Below are 26,811 nucleotides of genomic sequence, written 5' to 3'. Positions count from 1 at the left end.
GCCTCTTGCTTGCCTCCATGGAGGATAGAGAGCTGTACATGTAGAAGCCAGCCTATCATACGCAGGTAAAATGTACATCCATTGCTCCACCTCCTTTTGCCTCTGACCCCGTCCACCACTGGCATGTGGCCCCTAGAAGGTTTCCCAGATGAGAATGTGGCCCTTGGGCTGAAAAAGGTTCCCCATCCATATTGCAGCATAAATGGGGCGTAGTGGTGATCAGATATCAAAGCAACATTGTGGCGGGCTCTCTTGGTCTCCAACGAGACTGTCCAGCTTTCCATAAGAAGAGCCTGCTGGATCAGGCCAGTGGCCCATCTAGTCCAATATCCTGTTCTCACAGTGGCCAACCAGTTGTCCATGGGAAGCCTGCAAGCAGGACCTGAGCTCAAGAGCTCTCAACACAAGAGCAAGCAGAAATGCATCTACATCTTTGGCAAGTGGGTCACCAGGAAGAATAAAATGGTTCAGGATGGTCACCTGGTCATCGCAGAGGCTGTAAAAATAAAAAAAGCATTAGGTCTGAGTCAACATTTCTCAGCAGGCCCAGCATCAGTGAGCAACCAGGTCAGGCACTGGCCGAGGGCCCCTACAGCTGGCCAAAGGCCTTTGTGGCTGAGAGAGTGGAGCACTGTGATGCTCCTGTATTTATAATACTGTAAATATGGTAAGTGCAGGCTTATTAGAGTATATATGGTAAGTAGACTGAGTGAGAGGGGGGAGTACATGGGCTGGAATGCTGGAGAATGTTGTATTATGATTGGCTGAGCGTTTGGGTGTCTGAAGGTATAAATGAGAGGATGACAGTTGAGAGAGACAGTTCTGTTGGTGGGAATTCTAAGGGAGGCTGTTGGTTGGTTTTGTGGGTTGGACTGGATTAGGCTGGTAGTGAGGCAGGTTATTGATGACTAGTAACATAAAGAGTAACGCATCTGATGAAACCATACGCTTGTTAAACTATACCTTTAAGTAATCTTGTTATTCCTGTTTATATAAATAAATATTTCAGACCAGAAGGGGGGCAGGGCATATACCAAGGTTGGGAAACAGTATCAGTGGTGGCAGCAGTGAAGAGATAGTGTAACATCATCAGGTATCCAGAGCAACCCAGAGCTGTATGCTTTATAGGCACAAAGATACAGGGGGGTTGTGGCCTGCAAGTGCACCCAGACACAAAGTATCAATAGGCCTGGAGGAGACTAAGGCACAGTCTCAAGGCAATATTGAACTACTGGGAGTGACTGGCGGTGCTGCCTAGAAATGGGATCTTGAGATATCTTTGCTAGAGCCTGTGAGAGAACCATTTAAAAACCAGGACCCTGAGGTGGGACTGTGACAAGGCGGTAGCCACAGGCGGGATCCTAGCAGGTGGTGGCCTGAGGTGGGATCCTGACAGGAAGCGGCCTGACAAGCACCCACTCTACAATCCCTGGCAGCATCGGGGCGCAGGATGAGACCAGTTAGTGTGCAGATCATGAAGCGGGAGTGGCAACATCACCTCCACACACATATGCAGCCGGAGTGCTTAAATATGCCATGTCATGCCACCTTTTACATCACATGCCTGCCATTACCCAAGATGGTGGCGGGGCCAGCAACGCATCAGTGTGCATGCCTGCCATCACTCAAGATGGCAGCAGAGGTGTGTTGGGTGATGGCAGGCATGCGCACTGATGTGGCAACACAAGAAGTAATGGGACCAGGTGTATTAAAGTGCATGCATGCATGCATGCAGGGGGGCATGGCAGTCTGGTACCAAAGGACATGTGGTGGTCTGGTGCCAGCCGTTTCTCAAATACTAATTTTTGACATTTTTTTAAAATGGCATTTTTCAAGCTCCTCCTGAACTGTTCGCTTCTCTCCTAGAACATATTTGACAAAAAAGCCTCTCCATTCTTGCCATCCATGAATCTTGGGCACAACTGTGGATCCAGTTTTAATTTTATCTTATTGTTGAAAGAAGCAACAGCCTTGGCCCCTTCTCCTTCCAGTCCTCCTCTCTTAATCCGCTGTTTCCTTCATCAACCTACATGAATGAGCAACAGAATGTTATTCAACATTAAGTGAGTGGAATTCTCTTAGAAAAGAGTTCTTCTGAGAAAACCTATTGGATTCCTCCCCGCAAGATTATTTGGCAAAATCGCCCCTCCCCCCCAAAAAAAATGCTACCCAGAAATAGTAGAAAATTCTGGGAGGCCAATTTTGCTCAGCCCTATACAATATGTCTGGTACAGATAAGCCACGGTGGACACCTAGAGTAATTGGTAGCATGGGCTGCTGCTGATATAATACATGTATTCAACCAGAAGAGTCTGTATGTAGCAAGCATTGTTTTCCATTTTTATAGAGGCCTGGATATACCAGATGCTCTATCCATAGCTTGCTCATGGAAAAACAATTGTGAGGCCAGTTTTATGATTGTCACTCTGCTACATATTTATTGAAAAACAGACATACCCAATACAAATATAATAGTGGCCTCTTCACTCTCCACAACCCCCAGCTAATGTATGGTTCCCATCTTCCAATCCTTTCAATGGTAGACACATGCAAAGCAGTCACTTCATTTTATGTTACCCTCATTTACTGGGGTTCAACAGTAACATCATGGGGAAGGGTCATATCTCAGTGGCAGAGCATTTCCTTTGCATGCAGAAGGTCCCAGGTTCAATCGCCGGCATCTGCAGGAAGGGCTGGGAATTGTCTCCTGTGTGAAACCCTGGAAATCTGCTGCCAGTCAGTGTAGACAATACTGAGTTAGATGGGCCAATGGTCTGTCTCAGTATCAAGCAGTTTCCTATGTTTCCTGTTTTATCTCTCTTATACATGCTCTATCACCCTTCTTCCGGCCAGTTCTTCACGTTATTTAATGTGAGAAAGTACAAATCGGTAGCTCTAAAATCATTTTTAATTATTATTAACTTAAATATTAATGTAATTATTTACATAATTAAATATAATTGTAAATATAATATAATTATAAATATAAATTATAAAAATAAAAATAAAATGTATTTATAAATTTATTTATAGGTTTATAAACTTTATGTATATATACATTTATAATATAACAAGAAATTATAAAATTAAATTAATTATTTAGTTGTTGCTGCTGCTGTTATTGCTTAATTATTATTTAAAAATAGGAAGAGGGGGGAAAGGCTAAAGATGAGCCAGAGAAAGGAGGAAGGCAGTACAGGGTCTATTTCACAGCAAGGCTCTCTGGTTCCAGACAACAAATGTGGACTAACTATTGCAATTTCTTTTCACGTCAGATTGATATTTAACTGTGACACTTATCTAAAGCATGGGTTAAAAAGCCCTGCTATTGCAGGGAAAGGAAGTTTTGAATTCTTCTGGAGAGATGATGCATCGCATAAGAGAAATGGCTGGTGCTGCTTGGAATTTGGCTTTGAGCAAACATGCATTGCCACTTTAGCTGAATCACCATCAGGAGCCTTCAGAGGGCAATAATGGAACAAGGGAAGGGAGGGAAGATGGAAAAATACTTCAAGGATTCATTAAGGAATAATCTCTCCTCACCATCCCCTGCTGGCTCCCCTTCCAGTGTTGGCCACTGACACCTGTCCTGTCAAGAAAAAGATATAAATATCAGTTCTGGGGGGAGGTGCTAAGTGAGGCTGCCAGACTCATTTTTCTGAAAGCCACACATGCTAAGAAGTCACTTTCCAGCATTCTTCTATTGAAAATGAAATTATATCAAGCAGCCCCCCCCCCAAGGAATCAGGTGAATCCTGGAAATAAGGAGCTGAATTAGCGCTGTGCACCAGTTTTGGCCAGGTCCCAGACTGAATCAGGCAAATTACTGCACGTTGAGTTGGGTAGCCCAGAGCAATCCAGAGCTGCCAGGGGGCGGGCATCAGATAGGAAGGAGAGGCAGACATTGGGTGGAAAGAAGAAGAAACTGAAAAGAGGCCTAAGAGAGTAGGAGGGACCTGCCTGGCAAGCTGCATCTTCCTGGGGGAAATGAGGGTTAGGGGTTTGAGTACAGGGTGCTCCTTTTCAAGCAACTTTCCCATTTGGACTTCCCACCAGATGCCCACTCTGCTTCCTGCCCAAAGCCCCATCCCCAGAAACAGCACCCCGCAGGATTGAACCCTCCATTCAATAGCTGTTGTGGAAGTAGAGTTACCAGATCCCCGTTTTTTGGCCGGAGTCTCCAGTTTTTGGGGGGCCCCTCTGGCTCTCTGGGTAGCACCCCTTAATCTCTGGACTCTCAGCTTCAATTTAAAAAACAAATTAAGTTTCTAGGTGGTCTGGTTCCTGAGATATACACCAAAACGTCAGCTGCCCCTTGCAACAGTTTAATCTATTTAACTGAGGGCTCATCCAGACGACTGCAAAATGTGTGACACGCCCGCTATGTGTGTTCATTATTTTTTGGTCGTCCAAATGACGTCTCGCGCTGTTACACATTTTCGCGGGTTAAATCCACTCCTTGCAATACCGGCAAAACTGCGATTTGCTGTTTAAAATCAGGAATCATCCGCTGTGCCTTCAGGAGTTAGGATGCAATACCGTGGACTTTACAGCTGATGGGCGGTTCTTGGGCGTTTCCCCCTTGCCCCTTCTCCTCATTCCAGCCAATCACGTATCTGTACTTTTGCACATGTGTGAGAATAAGCCCAGGAAAATTGAACCAATCATCGCAATGGTGGGGTGTTGGGGGGGTGTCTGCAACTACTGCACAGATGCATTTAATTTTTTGCCAGCCTGCAAATTGGGTGGCCACTCTGGGTGAGATCTGCAATGCACAGCAAGCAAGAAAGGGGGGGTGGTCGGTTTCAGCCTGCCTCAGGAAAGCTTTGTCAATTTCATTCTACTTGCTGGGGTTTTTGCTTCAAATCAGAAAAGCATACATTTGTTTAAGTGTAATATCGCAAATACAAACAAGAAAAGGGCTGCTGGTTGGTTTCAAGCCTGCTCCGGAAAGCTTTGTCAATTTCATTTCTCCGTGGGAAGGAAAGGGAGAAGGAGGGGGGGTGGCACATTTCTTGCTTTTTTGGAGAAATAAGTGCAGTTGCCAGCGTGTGTATCTCCTTAAATATCAATAAAGGCAGAAAAGCATACATTCATTTAAGCATAATATTGCAAATACAAACAAGGCAGGTGTGAAACCGACCAGCAGCTTTTCCTTCCAAGGCGAGAACTCCTTTACAGCCATATTGTGCTTCGTTGCAAAGGGGGAGAGGAGCATTCGTAATTTTTTTGCTGACCAATTGGTTGATAGGGGGAGGTTTTAGAGGCGGAGCTTGGAAAAAGCGAAAAGAATGTAGGGGTCTTACTACTGCGTGTGCGGGTGCAAAAAAGCATTTTTTTTTAATTGGGAAAGAGCGAACTAAAAGGCAAAGTGAGGACTATCAGATGACAAACCGAATATGGAAACCGTGGATTATCCTGCTCCGTTTGGATAACCCGATACGATGCTGAAGTTGGTTCCTAGTTCCCAGTTCCTTATTTGCTTGAAAGTTCAAAACGCTAAAAAAGAAGAGTTGACAACTACAGCAACTTCAAACCAAACTTAACATGTCTCTGAACCCCAAAATATATGTTGGGGTACCCTGTATGATATATCACTGTGATAGGGGGACTCTCCCCGTCAAGAATAACAATACATTTTTGCAATCAAAATCATCAGGCTTCTGATATTATCATAAATACATAATGATGTCATAAAATCATAAAAAATAAGTAACTGGGGGTGTCCACCCCAAACTCTGCTCTAGGACAGCACAAATCATATACCCCAGGAAAGGGGAGGGTGTCCTCTACGAGATGCCACTGTGTCCTGCCTGGCCCAGAGCTTCTGCTGGGCGCAGGGCACAGAAGACGGCATCTATACAAAATCAAAGCAGAAAAAGACATACAGGAAAAATAAGTAATTGGGGTGCCCACCCCAAAATCTGCTCTGGGCCAGGACAAATCATACACCCCAGGAAAGGGGAGGGTGTCCTCTATGAGATACCACTGTGTCCCGCCTGGCCCAGAGCTTCTGCTGGGCCCAGGGGAAGGATGAGGGCATCTATGCGTACAAAAAGGGTATAGAATCTTCTTACTCTTACTCATTTCTCAGACCTCTTTCTGAAGTGAAGGGTCAAATCTGTAAAGAAGTTTGGAGTAGCTACATTAAAAGATAAGGGCAAGGCATTCCAGGCAGGGGGTTGCCAACCCTGCTTGGATATGGATGTCTTTGCAGAGGATCCCTAGTCAAGCTTTACCAACAGCACAATCCAAACTATATCTACTCAGAAGTAAGTCCTGTTGAGTTCTATGGGGGCTTAGTCCCTTAGTACTTGTGTTTAAAATTACAGCCTTCTCAGGGGCATCCATCTTTACTCCTGAATGCTCCCATCTAACATCTCCACAACACTAGGTTCCTTTCTTCCTACAGTGGCCTTCTGGTGACTGTCCTGGCCTGAAGGCACTTAAACCCTTCTTGTCGAAAGCAAGTAGGCTAGATTAAATGTTCCCTACCCAGGCTCCATCTTTTAGCTAAGATGTCTAGCTTAATTTCCAGTCAGATATTTTTTTAATTGTACGCTCCAAGCAACTGTGGTTGATGCTTAATGTATCATGCTTAATGACATCACTCGGGCCCGCCCCATGACATCACTCAGGCCCACCCCATGACATCACTTGGCCCTGCCTCTAAAATCTCAGGTTTTGGGATGCTTCTGACCTGGCAACCCTATGTGGAAGAGTCAATCCTTTGGGTTGCAGGGTGCTTCTTCGCAAGGGGCTTCCCCTCAGGGAAGCTTTTTGTGAAGGAGCACCCTGCAGAATTGAACCTCCCTGCTCTTGGTCAGGAAGGGGAGGGGAGACACAGTGTCTCCTCTCCCCCCCGGGACTGCATGTTTCATTAGGGTTTTTTAAAGCCCTAATTAAACATTAGCCCCACCATTCAATTGATCCAGAGCCAGAACTAGGGTGGGTGATCCCTGGGTCAGCCTGTGGCGGGTTGGCCCACTTGGAGAGGGCAGGGGTCTGTGCACATCCCTAGCTGAAATTGGTTCCACTCTCATGGTACATGAAAAGTACATAGTTTTACACAAATATGGAACCGTGGAACATTTACAAAAAATGTCACATGAGTTCAAATATCCCAGCATGTTTATTCAACACATAAGAAGGATCACGGGGCTGCATAGGCTAGCCCCGCCCCTTGCTGACATCAGCAGACCCCTTCCTGCCCTCCATGCATTCAGCTGGCATGTGAAGGGTCTCTGCGCGTGTACTGATAAGAACATAAGAAGAGGCTGCTAGGTCAGGCCAGTGGCCTATCTAGTCCACCATTCTGTTCTCACAGTGGCCAACAAGATATGGGAAGCCCACAAGCCAGACCTGAGTGCATCAGCACTCTCCCCTCCTGCAGTTTTGAGCAACATATTCAGAAGCATACTGCCACCGACGGTGGAGGCAGAACAAAACCATCAGGGCTAGTAGCCATTGATAGCCTTATCCTCCCTGACTTTGCTTTGTCCTCTTTTAAAGCCATCCAAGTTGGTGGCCATCACTGCCCCTTACAGGAGCAAATGTATGCACGTAGACCTCTTCCACATGAAGAGAGGTCCTGGTTCAAGCAGTTCTCCATCATGCAGGAGAGCTCTACAACATACATTCGTGCATGGTACAGTCTCTTCACACACCAGCTCATCACTCAGATGGAGAAGGGCGTATTGCTGCTGCACATGTCAGTGACTGGTTGGGACTGGTATAAGGCAGTTCCCCAACCACTTTTATGCACTCTTTCAATGCGTGGGAAGTTTCATGAGAACTCCCTTGAATGTACCTAGCTCAGCAACTCAGCACAGCTCTTTTTGATTGCTTTGGGTAAATGGGGGTTTGGCTGGGTTGAATGTATGAGCTGACTCATGCAGAGGCAGATCATTGGCCTGTCTAGCCCAGTATTGTCTACTTTGTCTGGCAGCAGCTCATCCTGGTCTCTGGCATCAGGATGCTACCTTGAGATTGTATCAGCAATTTAACCTAGTAGGATTTTCTGCATGCAAAGCATGTTGTTCACCTCTGGGCTCTGAACCTTTCAGGGAAAGCATATGAGCTGTAATAAGTACTGAGGTCAGGGTTGTTAGTGGTGTTTTTTGTTTGTTTGTTTGTTTGTTTTGGAGATCTTTTTCTTTCCATTTTCTGTAAAAAGATTTATTGACTCAGTTTAAAAATGAGAAGTACTGACTTCCATTAATTTTGAAGTGTTTTCTAAAACAAGGAAATTAATGTGGAACAAAGGAAGCTGACTTATACCAGATCGTTTGTCCATCTCTAGACCAATATTGTCTACTCTGACTGGCAGCAGCTCTCCAAGATTTCAGGCAGAGAGTTTTAGCTTCCCTTACTGCCTGATCCTTTTTAAGCTGGAGAATCCAGGAACTGAAACTCTGTCACTGAGCAGTGGTCCCTCCTCCACAAGGCCGGAGGGGACACCCAGATGAATGAATTCTACTTTTATTGATTAAGAAGCTTTTATTGATTAAGAATGATGAAGTAGAGAAGAATGGACATATTTATACTGTTTTATCACTAGTGTCAGCCCCATATACAGCATGACCACCTCATTGTGAGAAGGAGGTGTTTACTGTGTATTGTATTTAATTATGCAATTTATAGACCGTCCTATAACCGGAGTGCTCTGGGCACCTCACAGGGATTAACAGAAAATTACAACAAAACAATGAAAGAGAATCAATACAATATCATTATAAAATCACAAATCACGTTAACACAGAAAACAGAGGAAAATAAACTTTGCAGCAACTAATTGATTTGAAATGGAAACAGAGAAATACAATGGGCAGCACTAAAACCAGAAATGTAATGAGGCCCAAGCTGTCAGGGCTAAAACCCAAGGCTCTTTTGCACTCAGCTGCAAATGTCTGGGCTTCACACTGTGCGTACCACATGACCAGTCAGCTGTTCAGTGGGCCAGCCACTGCAGAGAGCGTGGCCAGAGACAGCAGAGACCAGCACTGCCATCTATCAGCTGTGAAGCAGCTGTGGGGAAGGAACAATAGAGTCAGCCAATGAGAGCACTAGTGAGCACCTTTGCTAGCCAATCAGCAATGTGGGAGGAAGCAAAGCCAATCTCAGTTGAGCACAAGCAGGGATGAGCACCTCAAGGCGCCCATCACCCCATTACCTGTCCAGCAGGGAGGGGAGGACGCCTGCAGCTTGTCACTACTGCCATTATCTAGTAAGGAAAAGGAAGGTAGTGGTCTCCCCACATCACATTCCCATAAAATGTCTTCTCTTGTAATACAAATATCATAGGAAGTTTTATGGTGGAGACTGATATAATATAAAAAGAGAAGTCACAATTAGCAACTTCCTTTCACCTTCATAGTTTGAACGATATACACAGTAGGGGACAGTGTGGTTGGGCAGAGGGACTTCCCTGACCTCCTGGCAGGTGAGTTGTTGCTGCTTACTGGGAGGGGGGGAAGGGGGCGGGGCAGTGCAAACACACCAGCAGGAACACCAAATTGGCTTAGCCAGTGCATTTGCACCAAGCCAATCTTGTCTCACCCCTCCCAGTAAGCAGCACCGACTCACTTCACAGAAGGTCAGTAAACGCCTCTGTCCCGCAACACTGCCTACTTCCAGACATATGTACATGCTAGTTAGGAGTCTTCCCCCTTGCCCTCATCTTCAAGGGAAATGACTGTTTTATTTTTAAAAAACAAATTGCTGTATGTATGTTTCTCCATTTATCTGTCGGTTCATTACATTGTCATGTGTACTAATAGCAAAGACATTGAGTATGGATCCTTCTGCAGCCAAAATGGCCCCACCCATGAGTAAAAGGTAAAGGTAAAGGTGTCCCCACACTTATAGTGCGAGTCGTTTCCAACTCTTAGGGTGACGTCTTGCGACGTTTACTAGGCAGACTGTATATATGGGGTGGGATTGCCAGTTCCTTCCCCGGCCTTTCTTTACCCCCCAGCATATGCCGCGTACTCATTTTACCGACCATGGATGGATGGAAGGCTGAGTGGACATTGACCCCTTTTATCAGAGATTCGACTTCCTCCTTCCATTGGAATCGAACTCCGGCCATGAGCACAAGGGAGGAGAAGCCTAGAAACAGCTCAGTAACAACTGAGCATCCTCAGTGATCATGGAATGCTGACTGACTATTGAGGGGAGAGGGATGGAATGGAGTAATCTTGAAGAGAGCATGGCTGGCTGTTTGGAACCCTAAACAGAAACACACCACACTGTACCATTTTGTTGCAAGTCTCACTTGTTAGAAATAATAATAAGAAATGGTAAAGTAGTAGTGTCTACTATAAATGGACCGAACTAGTTTTTCTGAGAGCAACATTGGAGAAGAAAAGGTATGTTGGGCTCTATTGCTCTAAAATGCTTTGTCTGTCTTCTCCCATGTATTCCCTGCGGTGTACGGAATGAATAGCAGTGGGTGAACAGGCTTACATGCTATTTAGCTTCAAATAGGAAACATCTGAAAGAAAGGGTTTCATGATAGCATTGGAAATGTATGCATGTTTGGGGAAAGTGCAAGGTGTAAGTAGGAAATTTGTGTGTTAAGGAACAGTTTCAAGTATGCTAATGAGAAGAGCGTAGCCTGCAGAGTTCCATTTGACATCTTTCATGTGTTCGATTTTCCTAGAAGAGGATTATTTCACCTATACTTTCTCATTTAAAATGAAATATAAATGTTGAGTAGATAATAATATCTCTGGTATTTTCATGAAATTTGCTTGTCATCTAAATTAGGCAATGGGGTACCGATCACCTTTAATTAACAACTGTCACCGTTTTGCTGCACTATAGCAATTCAAGCCATCAAAAACAAAATGAAGAGAGAGGCACCTAGCATGAGACAACAGCATTAGAAAATAATTGCCATGCAAATTGTGTTGATGACATGAGTTGATTGCTTTTCTTCCACTCTATGAAATGAGTAAATTTAATTAGATTTCACTGTACTACACCATCCTCTTATGCATATTTGGAACTTTCCGAATTTTACATACTTTGCTGGCATGTCAAAGATTAAACAGAAGCACATTAGAGTGGAAGAGGGGGAGGGAAAAGCAAAGGTTGGGAGGGGGGACGATGATGAAAGAGTGTGGAACCTGTCCTTTAATATTCTAATGAAACATGCTAAGAGAGCCATGTGAGGGAACACTGTGAGAAATGACATATTTATAAACATTTGGTAATTTTTAAGGAAGGACAAAGACTGGCCAAGATCAAAACACCTTGGCTTTAATCCGTGGTGGCTGGTAACTCCATGACCGTGAGGCAATAGAATCCACTCCAGGTTTTAGTCCAAATCGTAACCACCACCCCAACTTATTAGTTGCTCTAAATTCTGCTCTAATCCCTGCCCTTTCATGTTTTTAGCCAATAAGAAGTCAGGGTTGTGACTGACAAGGAATTATAGAGCCAAAAAACTATAGAGTCAAATTAAATTGTCTGCCTTCAAGTCAATTCCGACTTATGGCGTCCCTATGAACAGGGTTTTCACAGTAAGCGTTATGCAGAGGGGGTTTACCATTGCCTCCCTCTGAGGTTGAGAGGCAGTGACTGGCCCAAGGCTCAGAAAATGTGCTTTTTCCTGCTTTTCTGAACATCTCACAGATTAAATAAGTAAGCTTTCAGTCTTTTTCTCTGTTGTGTGTAGGAGTCAGACAGGTTTAAGTTTTGAAGAGGGCAGTGTTTTGCAAACAATATGAAGCTTTAATCCAGTACTTGCTTTTCCAGAGTAAACTTACCCAGAGTAAACCCCATTGAATTCAATAGGACTTCCTTTTGAGTAGACATGGTTAGGATTGTGCTGTAAATTGATGGGACTTTTGAGTTAACAGTTTGTGTTGTATATCTTTCTCTCCCCCTCCAATCCTATTCTAAAGCAATTAGGCAGGGCTTACTTAGGTATCACTGTTTTTATTATGTAGGAAACTAATACTGATTTTTTAAAATGTTCTGCAATGATCAACTGGTTTTGACAATAGACTATTATATGGAGTGTATATATTTTTACATCTCCAGTGTGTACGTGTATGTATAGGAATCTTTCCAGCAACCCTGTGAGGTAGGGTTGCAGTCTGGAAACCAAGGCAGCTCACAATAAGAAATAAATCTCTTTAAAATCCAATAACCATAAAAACAAGTATAAACGGTTGCAAAACAGCTTAAAGTGGCAGGATTCTTAATTTTGGGTTGCGTGAATGAAGTTGCTTATCACTTGAGGTTGCAGTTCTGTCCCTGTTTGAGTAAGCACCACTGAATACATTGGGACTTGCTTCTGAATAAATAAACCAGAGCTTGGAAAAGTTACTTTTTTGAACTACAACTCCCATCAGCCCAATCCAGTGGCCATGCTGGCTGGGGCTGATGGGAGCTGTAGTTCAAAAAAGTAACTTTTCCAAGCTCTGAAATAAACGTAGGATTGCACTATAAATATCTGTATGTGTAAATAATAAACATATTTGATAGTCATGTTTAAACAAATATTTCTTCATTTTTTTATTTTTGGTTTTATTTTTGGTTAGGAATCCTGACTGGTTGTGGGATGCTGAGTTTTCTTCCTTACTCGTAGGAATCTTGTTGTGGTTGGTATGGTATTGCATTTAAGAAATCATCAGTGTCTTTTTTTTCTGTTTGCATTTTTTACCTTTATCCTCACTCTCTTTCATCCATAGAAGCAACAACAGTAGTTCCATGAACTCCGCTCAACCTTCTTAAACCCACTGATGATGCACCTTGTTGTTTGTTTCTTGCTCAATAGTGGTAAAAGAGAATTCACATACTGGGCAGCATGGCTGCAATTGTTGTTCCCAAGCTGCTGCCTACAAAGGTAGACCAAATCATGTGTGATTTCTCTCTGTCAATTATATTCACTGGAATTGGGTTGGCTGATGAAGTGAGTTTATAGCAGCCCACAGGGGAGACATCTTATTATTCATTACTCAGACGTCTTGCTAAAGTGAAGGGTCAAATCTGTACAGAAATTTGGATGCTAAAAGGTAGGGACATGACATTCCAGGCAGGGGGTTGCCAACCCTACTTGGATGTGGATATATTTGCAGAGGATTCCTAGTCAAGCTTTACCAACAACACCATCCATACCATATCTGCTGAGAAGTAAGTCCTATTGAGTTCTATGGTGCTTAGTCCCTTAGTAAGTGTGTTTAGAATTGCAGCCTTTGGGGGCATCCATCTTTACTCCTGAGTGCTCCCATCTAACATCTCCACAACACTAGGCTCCTTTCTTCCTACAATGGCCTTCTGGTGACTGACCTGGCCTGAGGGCACTTAAACCCCTTTTGCCAGAAGCGAGTTGGCTAAATTAAATGTTCCCTACTCAGGCTCCATCTTTTAGCTAAGATTCCTATCTTAATTTCCAATCAGATAAATGTTTTTGTATGAATTGTATGTGTCAAGCAACTGTGGTTGATGCTTAATGTATCATGCTTAATGACATAACTTGGACCCGCCCCATGATGTCACTTGAACCCACCCTGTGATATCACTTTGACCTGCTCCATGATGTCACTTGGACCCGCCCCATGACATAACCTGGACCCTCCCCATGACATCATTCAGGCACACCCCATGACATCACTCAGGCACACCCCCAAAATCTCAGGGTTTGGGATGCTTCTGACCTGGCAACCCTAATTCAAACTTATACCAAGTAGTTGCAATGTCTCTTTTCAGACAATCAAACCTTGGTTTAATATGCCAACATATGCACAAACTCCCATAAGAATCTAAGAAGAGTCTGCTGGATCAGGCCAATAGCCCATTTAATCTAGCATTCTGTTCTCAGAGTTGCCAACCAGATGAACACCTTCAGGCATCATGTTTGTCCTATGTGGTCATACAGAAGGATATATGTCTTTACATATGTATCTTTATATCTTTGTGTTGGGCTGGATTCAGACTCAGTCATGCTTAGAGTGCACCAGCCTTTCCCAACCTGGTGCCCTCCAGATGTTTTGCATTACAACTCCCATCTTCATAAGAGCCTGCTGGATTAGGCCAGTGTCCCATCTCGTTCTCATCCTGTTCTCCCAATGGCCAACCCATGCCTCTGGGAAGCCTGAAAGAAGGACATGAGCATAACAGCACTCTCCCCACTTGTGACTCCCAGCATTCAGAGGCATGCTCCCTCCGACAGGGGAGATAGAACTATTATCTGCCGTCATATTTATTGTCACCTGCCATGACATTTTTTGTACGCTTACTCAGGGAATTTTATATTATGGGACAGCATACAAACACCATAGGTAAATAAGCAGCCCGTGCCAATTGGCCATGCAGGCTGAGGCTGATGGGAGTTGTAGCTCAACAACATCTGAAGGGCACCAAGTTGGCCACATCTGTATAACCATATTCACACAATTAGCAAAGACACAAATTCTTTTTAGTTTTTCGTGGATTTTTTTTAAAAAAAATTATACACATGGGGGGAACCCTGGTGAAGGGGTAAGGGGCTTTTACCCTTTGCCCCTAGCTGTGGTCCTGATCTGTATTGGGGGGAACACTTACTGTTTGCATCAGGAGGAAAGATCCCATTGGATCCAATGCTGCTGTTGGCAATAATAGGGTGAACTGCTTGTAATTTCCTCTTTGGCTTTGGGGGAGAGCTTAGTGTTCTCTTCCCACAGAGGCAGCAGGATAAAGACTGAATACATTTCAGTGTCAGAGTGAATATTCATTTGGTAAGAACCAAGACTGATAGGTGACAAAACTGTACTGCAGGGTCCACCAGATAATAGACTTGCTGCCATAGTTCAGTATGGTTTCCAAACTCTTTTCTGAACATACAAAGATGAGGTTTGACATTTACTTCAGCTACTGATGGTTTCAACATATAGACCAGCCTTCCCCTACCTGGTGCTCTCCAGATGGTTTGAACTACCAGCTGTGCTGGCTGGGATTGATGGAAGTTATAGTCCAAAACATCTGGAGGACACCAGGCAGGAGAAGGCTGATGTAGACCATAAGGAAGCACAAATCTGTGGGGCCCACCATAAGACAGTAAAAACTGAAGGTGGCTCTGTTGCTAATAGTGTGGTAGTAAATACTACGATACAAGACAAAAAGTGAAAAGGGTAAGTTACAGTCTACTCATGTGACACCTTTCAGTTATGGATTAACAAAATAGTGAAGTTTCTGTCGCTGATGCTGTATGGTTCCTTTAAATATTGCAAAACAAGATGGTTAACCTACAAACAACTGATTTTTTTTTTTTAAAAGCCCTTTAAGCTAGTTGAGTCCAGTTAGCTGCTGTTTCACAAGGCCAGTTGTAAACCAGTTTAGCCACATCTTTCTTTGACTAAAAGCATGGATTATGAGACATGCTCTGGATTTGCTATAGGCTGTGAGTCATGCTATAGGTTTCCTCTGCATTCAGAATAAATTGAAGGGCCTGTTCACCATTTTACATCCCAGCACAGTCACTGAGTTAATCTGAAGGAATGCTGTTAGTTGTCCCCCCATGTCTCAGAAGCTCAACTGGCCTCAACTAGACAGGCATTTAGTGTTCCTGGTACTGTGCTGTGGAACACTCTTGCAGCAGGCATTCTTGCTGTTAACCTTCAGACATCTCTTGAAAAAATGTCATGTCAAACAGGCCAGTGAGATAGTTCCATTTATTAGATGAGCCAGTCATTGAAATTATTTTGTATTGTTCTGTGCTATTTTATTTTGTATATAAAATTGGTATTTTATCTGAGTGGGCAGTATATAAATACTTTTATAAATAAAAATCTTATTAACACCTTAGCTGCAAGCTTGTGGACAGTTTGGCTGTTTAAATCCAACAAACTCCAACCTCTGAATGACAGCCCTTTTCCCCCTAGATCAGACATTCCTTGATCTGCAAAGGAATAGATGCCATGCCATGAGCTCTTTCTGACATGAAAGTTTTGAGAAGCAGCAGCAGTTTTGATGAAAGATTCTAAGGACACAATCCAATTTGATTTTGCATGGGGCTGGGGAGAGTTGGATGGGGCGGACCCCCGGCTGAGCTGGCAGGCCCATCTTGGCAGAGCCATGGCACCATCAGGACCCTGCTGGTGCCTGCCAGCCCTGCAGATGGAGAGCTGGTGGTAGCCCTGGAAAATGGGGCGTTTCAGTGGCATAGCAGGGGAGGATTGGAGGACGGGCATGGCGGGGGAGCCCATTGAACAGAAAGCTGACAGAAGCCGGTGGCAGCCCTGAAAATGGGGGGTTCCAGGGTCATGGGAGGGGAGGAGCCATGGGGGGGCTTACTCATCATCCAAATCCCCCTCAGAGTGCTCCCGCAGGTCTCAATCCCCACGAGAATTCCATCGACTAATAAGCCGGCCCAGTAAAAATATTCCCATTGTGGCCTACGGGGACCACTTATTCCCCGGTAGGCCTGTTCATGGGAGCTGGCTCTTCCCTACCTGCTCCTGTGCACAGTTCCCGATGGAGCCGATGCTCAGTCGAGCCGGCAGCTCCCAAATGGGAAGTGGATGCTGCTGAGCTTTCCACCGGGCCTCCGCCGCCGGCCCCCCTCCCACCAGCTGCCCGTCATTTGGACTGCGCTGTAATTCTCAAAATGCAGAATTGCAAGAATGTACTTGTTTCCATCTAACGCTTCACATAAATTTCCCTGAAGTGCAAAGAACTGGAACAATATATGTTATTGTTATTGTTATCGTTATTTGAAGTTCCATATCACATATATAGTGAGTTTTTAACTTATTGTGACAGTAGCTTATTTTTCCAGGCTCAGACACCCTGCAGTGAAATATGACTAATTTATTTGTCATTTTCCCTTTACGTGCACAAGAAGGATGTAAAAATGTATTATTCAAACATCATTTATCCTTCACCTGAAATGATTGCCCAATTTGCCCTGGGTTTTTATCTCATTTCTGCTAAATGCTGTGTTGCCTGAAAATAAATGTTTTAAATGCCGAACATATATAGCAAAAATGAGCGTTTTTTATAAAAAAGAAAGTTGACTTTGAAATGCTCAGTGACTTGCCATCCCATTCCTAAGCCTATCTACTTGGAAGTAAGTCTCACCAAGGGACTTCCTGGGGGGGAAATACAGCTTTTTGACTCTTGGGGGATGCTACCTCCCCTATGGCTTACTACAATGCTAGGTCACCTGTGATTCATCAAAGCTTGAATCTGAGCATCTCCCGGAGATGCTGTGAATATTTATTTTTACCTTGTACCTCTCTGGATTGTTGCCTTATACCTCTGAAGTCTGGACATGCTATACATCTAAAAAGAAAGAAATAGGTAGTTTGCTCTGGTGCAGTGGGTAGTGCTGAATCTGGATTGCTCAAAGGTTGAACAGCCTTTTCAACAGGATGTTCAAAAATCACAGAGACCCAGGAAGCTGCCTTATGCCAGATCCATCTGTTCGTCTGTCTATTCCAATATTGTCTACTTGGATTACCAGCAGCTTTCCAGGATCTCAGGAAAGAATTCTTTCACAGCACTTGCTACCTGATCCTTTTGAGTGGATTTTTTTTTTAAGGGTTCTGGTCAGGAATCCTAATTGGCTTCATCACAAGTGGTTGCATTTCATTCAATATTTGACTTTGTTGTTGCTACAGCTGCTGCTCTTGTTGCTGTTATTGCTGTTATTATTTACAGCAGAAGTACTTTACAAAGCTTCCAAAAGAGACCCCCCCACCCTGCCACCGCCTCAAGGAGCATACAGTCTAATTCTTAAATGGCAGCGCAACAGATGAGGTCTATCCAAGTGTGAATTCTGGGGGGGATCCTCTCTCCTGCCAATGGCAACTCCATTCATATCTCTTTTACTGCTAGAGCCTTTAGAAAATATTGGTTTCAGTTTTAAAACCTTTAAATATAACTATGAAGACTAGAAACCTCCTTTAATTACAGTAAAAGCAGGAAAAACTCAGAAATTCATTGGAGGCATCCATTTCTGTTCCACAGATCCCATGTTTGCTAAACCCCAGTCATGCAACATACCTGTATTTATGAGTGTGTGCGTGCGTGCATGTGTTGAATGTTTGGTGCTATCATGTCCAATAATCCTGCTCCAGCCTCCACACATTCAGTGGAAAGTCTGTACAGAGCCATATAGGAATATAATGTATGCACATGCTTTTCCCACATGATGGGAAGCCTGATGCCTGATCTCATCTACAGAGCCAATGCATGGACAGCTACAAAAACATACAACTAGGCATGGAGGAGAAATTCTATTCACTTTGCAGTTAAAGACAAATCTACCTAATTCACACTTTCTGAAACAATAGAACTATATATTATGAACACCATGTAAAGTGAGCATAAAAATGCATGTATTCATGGAAACATACAAAAATGCCTTATATTAGGGGAGATTGCTGTTAGGAGAAATTGCATATAAACATGTGTATATTAAGGGGAAATTCACACTAAAATGCCGGTGAATTTTCTTTTTTCCTTTAATCGCAAACCAAGGTGGAAATGTAGAGAGGAACTTAAGACTGGAAAAATGAGCAACTAAGAGATACTGAAACTGACAGACTGGCCCATCCCTACACACAACTCTTTGTGCTTAAAGCACACGGGGACCAGATTCAGGCCAGCAGGCAGAGTTGTGCTCCCCTCCCCTGCCACGTGTTCAACGAACCTGCATACGGCATATGAAAAGTGCTAATGTGATCACAGGCAGGCAGAAAACAAGGGTCCTTTCGTGGAGCCATGCTTCACATCCCATCATGTACAACTGCAAAGTAAGCATCAATTTTATCTTCACATTTTCAACAGGCTCAAAGAAAGAAATACAGAAAGATCAAGAGGCTAACAGGCCCACCACTTCATCCCCTAAGAGGCTGGCTGTACCGTCAACAAAGCTTCACTCACCAGGTATTTATAAACTGAGCACACTTGTTTTAAGAACAGTTGTGAGATTTGCTGATTTTGTTAATGTTCATGAAAAGGAGACATGCACCAATAAAGCACTTTTGTTCAAGCCTCATCAAACTGCATTTATCCAGGTGGCTGGCTGCCTCTGGCTAGAAGGAGGTGGGTAAGTTATTAAGATGCAGCCACCTAGATGAACTTACTTCTGGGTACCCTGTTGTTCTTTGCTCCCTCATATTAACCCATTTTGGAGCATGATCCAGCCATTTGGCCACTTGCCAAGCCCAAATTGTTTGCAGACTTCATTAATGTACCCAAATTTCTGGATTATTGATGCCCACTTGGTCATTAAAAGGTTATCTTTGGAGATGAAACACTTTCAGAGATTGGCTAGTGGACTGAGGAACTGAGTGACCTTGCAGTCTGAGATACACAAAAAGGAAAATATTAATCACATCTAAGGTCAGACCCGGAACCAGCAGTCAGGCACTGGCAAAGGGCCCTGAGGGCTCAGAAGGGCCCTTCACTGCTCCATCCCAATTGTGCTTCCCAGTTGGCAGCATTTTAGGGGTGGGTGGCAATGTGGCTTTTGAACAGGAGCCAAGCTCAGCTCCCATCCATGGTGGCCACCTGTCATCTTAATTTATGCTCAGCAGGGAGGGCAGGATGTTGCTACCATTGCCATTGCTGCAGCGGAAGGAAAACACTACTGTGCAACCACATGGGGGGTGTTAGAGGGCATTGATGACAACATGCCAAGGTCCCCCAATATCTGGCACTGGTCCTGTCTGAGCCTGTTTTGTTGCCTTCCATTTAGTAGGCTGCCTTCTGCTACATATGGCCTTTCATAATGAACTTCCAGTGCGTTCAGCGAACACATGGAGAAGGGAGTAGAACAATCTCCACTGACATTAGCACACCCCCAGGACATATCACTTTCCCATGTCTGAGTATTCAGCTTCTCTGCCCATCTTCATCTTTTTCCTTTCCCTCCTCTTTTATCTTTTGGGAGTAGGGAAGGGAGGAGACCTGTAGCCCTCCAGATGCTGTTGAGCTCCAACCAGAGGCAGCTAGTAGCTCTGATGTGAATAGGGAAGTGGAATTCGCTCCAGATTTTAGTCTGAACTTTCAAGGAGCTTCAGCACCTTGGACAGCTCCTTGACAGTTTGGACTAAAACCAGAGCAAATTCTACTGCCCCACTAATAGGGAACCACCAGCCGCCACTGGCTCTAGTTCTCATCATTTCTGACCATTGGCCATGCTGCCTGGGGCTGATGGGATTTGGAACCTAAAAACATCTGGAGAGCGCCAGGTTCTGCATTCCTAACAAAACAGATGTTGTTTTAAAAAAATCTCAGTCGCTTAGAGACCTTTCAGGTAACAAGCAAATAAGTCAATAAATAAGAAGAAAAAATAAGAAATACCAATTCTCAAATTACCATCACTAATGAGTCTCCATGAAGTTACTAAAGTTCACAGGAGATAAGCATACAAGTTAAGATCAGGGTCACCAGTCTTTTTGGCCCATGGGCACATCTGCAAGCTGGAGAAACACTCACATGTGCACGCAATAAAGCACACACTGCAACCACTTCTATTGACTACAATCAATGCTTCTTTCAAGCCTGATTTCAGCAGGGTAAGGTGACCCTGTGGCCACCAAGGAAGGCCTTTCAGGCACATAGGCACCAATGAGCACAACACCTATAACCCCTGAGTTAGGTAATCCTGGTCAGGTGAGTGAGTCCCTCCAAAAGGAAACTTCTGAGGATGCAGCTCTCTTTAGTTACATTTGAACAGAATGAAAACCAGATTCTCGAGAAGTGATCTTGCTTAAATTTTGGAATAGTTTTCTGGTGATGGTGGGAAGAGGTTGTTGATGTGCTCGTGCACTTCCCAGTTCAGTAAGGAAGCTTAAAATGGCAGTCCTTTCACTCTCAACTTTCCAGGGACTGGCTTCTCAGATCAGGAGACCATACATGTTATGGCTGATTGCTTTCTCTGAGGGACTGGGGGAGATGAAGAGTTAGCAGGCAGAGGAAGAGGGTTCTTTAGATAGACTTGTACATGAAGAGAAAATCTATAAATGATAAATAATAAACTTCAGTCTGGCAGTGTATGCAGCAGGCAGGCTTTGTTAAACCAAAGCAAATCACATTAGTTTATCGAATAAGCCATTGCTGTTAAATGTTTAAAATAGGCAAGCTGTTTGAAGAACATGACTATTAAGAGAAAAATCAACTCATTTGAAATGTGGTGTTGGAGGAGAGCTATGTGCATACCATGGATCACAAAAAAGACAAATAATTGGGTGTTATAATTATATAATTATAGTTGGGTGGAAATAATTTGTTCTAAATTAAACCAGAACTATCACTAGAAGCTAAAATGATGAAACTGAGGTTATCATACTTTGGACACTTAATGAGAAGATGTGATTTACTAGAAAAGACAATAATGCTGGGGAAAACAGAATGGAATAGAAAAAGAGGAAGGCCAAACAAGAGATGAATTGATTTCATAAAGGAAGCCACAGACCTGAACTTACAAGACCTGAACAGGGTGGTTTGTAACAGATGCATTTGGAGGTTGCTGATTCATAGGGTTGTCATAAGTAGTAATCAACTTGAAGGCATATAACAACAAACATGATTATACACAAATGACCAAGAACTCTTAACAACAGCAGCAGCAACAAAAAAACCCGCATATTGTAATAGCAGTATTGGATCATTACATTCCACATAAAATTTATTTTGACAGATAGTTTCAGAGGAAAAATATAATCCCAATCTGTTGCACCTGTGTATCAGATACATGCCTGCACCCAGTTTTTTCCTTTTGTTCACTGTCAGCAGACCCACCGCTGAATTGCAGAAATTGCCTTCAAAATCACTCCATAACTGAAAAGCCAATTGGTGGGGGGCATGGGATGGAGCAAGGAGCTGTAGGAAAAAGAGACGCAAATGTACCAAATGTGTTGTGCATATGTGACTCCTTAGGGCTACGATGTTTCATTGCTAATCAGGTAGATTAATTGAGAAAAACATTTTTATAGGTGATCCCAATAAATCAAATGGCAGATTTATTTCCTTTTAAAATTATATTTTTATGTAAGAGCTTGCAAAAGCCACCAGAAGTGGGATAGGCACTATCACAGAAAAGCAGTGCCTCTCCTAAGAACTAGATGAGACACAACATTAATTGCATGTAAGTGATTAGTATGCACATTTTTAAAAACTGTACATATCTACTGCATGGCTTACGAGTAGGATCAGCTCTGACATATGTAGGTGGGGGTTATGCAGAGCCCTTTGTGATCCCAATAAAAGTCATCCCACCCTGCTTGTAGGTCTGTAGAGGAAGATCCCATTGGTTGGATTTTTAGTGGGACCATGGGGAGAGGACAAGGTTTTAAACAACCCTCCCCACATGCCATGAATCTGATAATAGTGCATGCATGCATGCTGAAACTCACACGTATCCTGTAGTGGCTAGTTACATTTTTTAAAACATACATGTTGATTGCTTACCTGTAAACTGCTTAGAGGTCTTTTGTTCAAGTAAATGGTATATAAATTTTGTTAAACCAATAAATAAAGATGCAGTTTGACCCTTCAACATATGTGTACCTAGTCTAAAAAACAGAGAAAGAATATCTTGTCCTTCAGAACTTTTTTTATTCATATGCTGGCTTCATCAGTTACATTTTATTTATTTATTTTATTTTTATTTATTAAATTTATTAGTCGCCCATCTGGCTGGTTGTCCAGACTCTGGGTGACGCACAACATAAAAACATACAATTCACATTAGAGCCTTAAAATTCCAACACTAACACTAACATCTAACCCACCCTAAAGGCCTTTTAGACAATAACAGATTAAAAAATTATTTTGACAGCTCTAGTTACTCCCTCCATGGACTGCAGGGTTTAACATGGAATACCAGAAAAGTATTTTGTGAACATTTAATACTGCAATTATTTTTCTTAGTCTTTCTGATAATTCTTAGGGTACAATCTAACTCGTGTTTGCACCAGGCTGAGGCGAGCTGGATATGGCTGATCCCTGGCTGAGCTGGCAGGGTCTTGGCTCTGCCAGGCTCCACCAGGCTCTGCCAGCAGAAGCGCTTCACCCTGTTCAGCTGTGACAGAATTGAGACTTGTGGAAAGGGTGCCGGCCCAAGCTGGCTTAAGGCCCATAAAAGGGGCATTCCAGGGATGTGTCAGAGGAGGGGCCAAGGGGGGAGTTATGTAACATCCAAGTCCCGTTTGGAGTGCTCCTACGCGTCCTGATTCAGGCCAAAGTTACTCTGAGAATGAGGTCGGTCTAAGAAAGTAATTCTACTGGAAGTCAATGGGGAGCGCTTACTCCATTACGGGTACCCAGTAGTGGCATTTGTGAGAGCCGTTTTTTTCTTTTCCGTTCCTGCACACAGCTCCTGGCTGAGCAGACATTCAGCCCCTGAATGGCACATGGATGCTGAGGAGCTGCTCACCATCTTGTCCTCCACCGGCACCCCTTCCACTGGCTTCCCATGAGTTGGATTGTTCTACCCATGGCCATAAGCCAATATTCAGTTTCACATATTTCATTGCCATTTCTTTCAGTAGAACTAAGGTGCCCATAACCTTGCCCTAGATTGTGGCTTGCTACTTAACAGTTAATGAGATTTTTTAAAAACCCAGTCTCACCTGACTCCAGAAGTCACTTACTGAAATAGAGCTGTATCATTTTATAAAACTGGAGCCTTTGTTTAGCCTATTCCAATCTTTGAAAAATTTGAAAACAAATTATCCTCAATAGAAGCTACTCAGTGCTATAGTGTGAGGTAAAATGATTTCAAGGAGATATCCATTCAGTCTTAAAAAGTGGCAGTTGAATGTTCATAATAACATTCAGGCATAACATTTCTTCTATGTGTTCATCCAGTAAATTGAAGGATATTTATGATTACATATGTATATTTACGTCTTTGCTGAATTAGGGTGGATTCAGTCTTGGCCATGCCTTTCCTAACTTGCTGGCCTCTAGATGTTTTGCTTAATATCTCCCATCTTCATAAGAATGTAAGAGCCCTGATGGCTGGCCCTTCTAATCCAGCATCCTGTTCTCACAGTGGCCAACCAGATGCCTGTAGGAAGCCCAAAAGCAGGACCTGAGCACAACAGCACTCTCCCCATTTGAGATTCCCATTGGTTGGCATTTGGAGGGATATTGCCTCCGACAATGGAGATAGAACTTAGACAACATGACTAGTCACCACTGATAGCCTTATCCTCCATAAATTTGCCAAATCCTCTTTTAAAGTCATCCAAGTTGGTGGTCATCATTGCCTCTTGTGACAACAAGTTCCATAGATTGTGTGCTGTGTGAAGAAGTATTTTCTTTTCATTGGGACATTGGCACAAAGGGGAAAGGCTAACCCCCCTCTCCCACGTGCTGTGGTTCCAGTCCAGATCCCAGTGCCATAGCTGCTATTTATGAAATCTTTGAAGAGACACTGCAACATGTTTTTGGCTCTCAGAGGACACCATTCTTCTGGCCTGCATTCCCAGCTTCCTCCCACATGGGGTAGTAGAGAACTGATCTGGAGGTTCCTCATTCCAGCCCCAGCCATTCTTCTCTCTCTCTCTCTCTCTCTCTCTCTCTCTCTCTCTCTCTCTCTCTCTCTCTCTGTGTGTGTGTGTGTGTGTGTGTGATTCCACATCCTAATATACCATTCCTAGTGTAACGCAATGTTATGTTTAGTCCTGACCTAGGACCAAACATGGAGTCCTCAGAGGATTGAAGGTCCTTGAATCATCAATAAGCAAGCCCTGAAATGCCTTCACTACCAGGAGCTGTGGTTAGGGTGTGGTCTAGAAGGCCAAAATATACAGTATAAGGTTTCCCTCTAGAGACTTCCAGTTGCTAGAACCACCACAGATCTCTGGCTCCTTGTTCCTGAGTTCTCATTCATCCTTCTCACTGTATTGTACCTTTCCTGAACTCCCTGTGATACTGGCTTTGTCTGACCTTGCCTCTGGATCACATTTTGGACCTAGACTCTTTCTTTATGCTTGGCCTTAGTTTGTTTGGACTGTGCTGCACCTGCAACCCTGGTGAATGTTTTGCTACAAAACTTATGCCTCCTGAGATTGGGACCCAAGCCCCTGCAGGTGCCCACTGGAGCATGGAACCCTAGTCAGATATTTGCGATGGTACAGACCAGCTCCTTGGGAGACGGAGCAGGGAACTCAACATAGTCCTCATCAAACCGCTGATTGGTGCTTTCATGTTCATCTGACTAGGGCTGTGTGCACACACATACACAGCCTTGACTGTTGCATGGATGGGCAGCTTGATTGGGGATCACACTGTCACTGGAATCATGACACTTAGGAAACCACCAAGGGTATCACTTCTTCCTAGGGAATCAGCATGATGGTTAGTAACCAGTGCAGTGCTTGGGAACCCTACACCCTTCCTGCAAAAGTTTGCCCACCTCTCCTATTATTTTATCCTTGAAATCCATACCTTGTTTTTTTTTCTTTGAGCGATTGAAAATATTTTAAAGCCATCATGGCTGTGCCCATTAATGTGCCTTATTCTGCTTCTCTGTAACATCCAGAATTTCAAAGCTTCCGAGGAGCGTGGCAAAAGGAATTCAGAATTATTTCTAGCATCTGGAGTACATTTTCTGTCCTGTCTGTGAAAACAGCAGAACGGGAACAGAATATGCATACTGAGTTGTTCTATTAGCCCCCAGATAAATAGAGGAGTTCAGGTTTATCCCTAAGGACAAAAAGCACAGTTTAAATTACAAGGGCATTTCAGAGCCTTGAGAATGACAACTTAAAGATGCACACTTTAAATACTCTAAGGCTGCGGTGAATTGGTGAAGGTGATGTACAAAATTTCAGGGAATTTTCCTTTATTAAATCCCAACCAATTTAGCTGTGGAGTCCCCAAGGAAGTCACTCTGAAGCAGTCTCACTGACCTCACTATTGTACAGCTTTTGTTGTCAGTGGATTCTAAGCATTTCAAAGAGAGACTATTTTTTTTAAAAAAAATGCAAGCTGTACTGTGGTTTCTTTTATCCCTAATCATTGTGAAGATGGGCAGCTAGATCATAAAGGGATTCCGATTCGGTGACTGCAGAGACCTGGAACCCCTATACCCAAAGTAAGGCATAGGCAGTATGGAACTCATCAGACCATATGCCAGTGCAGTTCACTCTGACCTCACAATGGACAGAAAACAATTTCTGAAACACAAAAAAATCTATAGGGGCAGATTTGAAATGGCAATCTGAAGCCACTCCACTCTCAGCCTGAGTCTTTTACAAAAAATATGTCAATCACTCCATCCCCTTTTGCATGTAATGGCAAGCCAAGACATTTGCCTTAAGAAATCACCTTTGCACACAGCCCAATCACTACCACTTTGCCTGTCCCATGACATGAGTGGATAAAGCAAACTATCTTAGCATGGTGGGTAAACTCAGGATTGTGGTTTGTTTCACCTAAACAAGCCAGGATTGCTAACAGGCCTTAAATCATGGCTTGTTGGCTTACAAATCTTGGCTTGTTAGGGTGAAGCAAATCACAACAGGACATAATGGTAACAAACACTTTCCTTATTTGTTTCCCCAGTCACTCCAGTTGAAGTGTGAAGCAATCTGGCTGCATGTTCACAATTCATGCACAGTATGGCATATTATGCCAAACATCTTGGCTTAGTGCTATGTGGAATGCCCTCCCTCGTGAGATGTATCAGTCTCTCTTACAGTCAGAGCTTGGAAAAGTTACTTTTTTGAACTACAACTCCCATCAGCCCAGCCAGCATGGCCACTGGATTGGGCTGATGGGAGTTGTAGTTCAAAAAAGTAACTTTTCCAAGCTCTGCTCTTACTATTAACTTGCAGGAGAAATTTTATAATATCC

At 43.5% G+C, this 26,811-nt stretch overlaps 1 protein-coding gene across 1 annotated transcript in view; it reads left to right on the top strand.

Moving 5' to 3' along the window:
* The window catches only part of MTUS2 (microtubule associated scaffold protein 2), a 451,766-nt gene that overhangs the window by 326,344 nt on the left and 98,611 nt on the right, over positions 1-26,811 (top strand). The window contains exon 6 of the mRNA XM_061628491.1: positions 18,784-18,882. Coding sequence (XP_061484475.1) covers positions 18,784-18,882 — 99 coding nt within the window. The remainder of the gene's footprint in view (positions 1-18,783; positions 18,883-26,811) is intronic.

The sequence above is a fragment of the Rhineura floridana genome, chromosome 5 (assembly GCF_030035675.1).
Source record: "Rhineura floridana isolate rRhiFlo1 chromosome 5, rRhiFlo1.hap2, whole genome shotgun sequence".
Lineage (NCBI taxonomy): Eukaryota > Metazoa > Chordata > Lepidosauria > Squamata > Rhineuridae > Rhineura > Rhineura floridana.
Note: the sequence above shows the minus strand (reverse complement) of the source record. Positions and strands in the feature narration are given on the sequence as shown.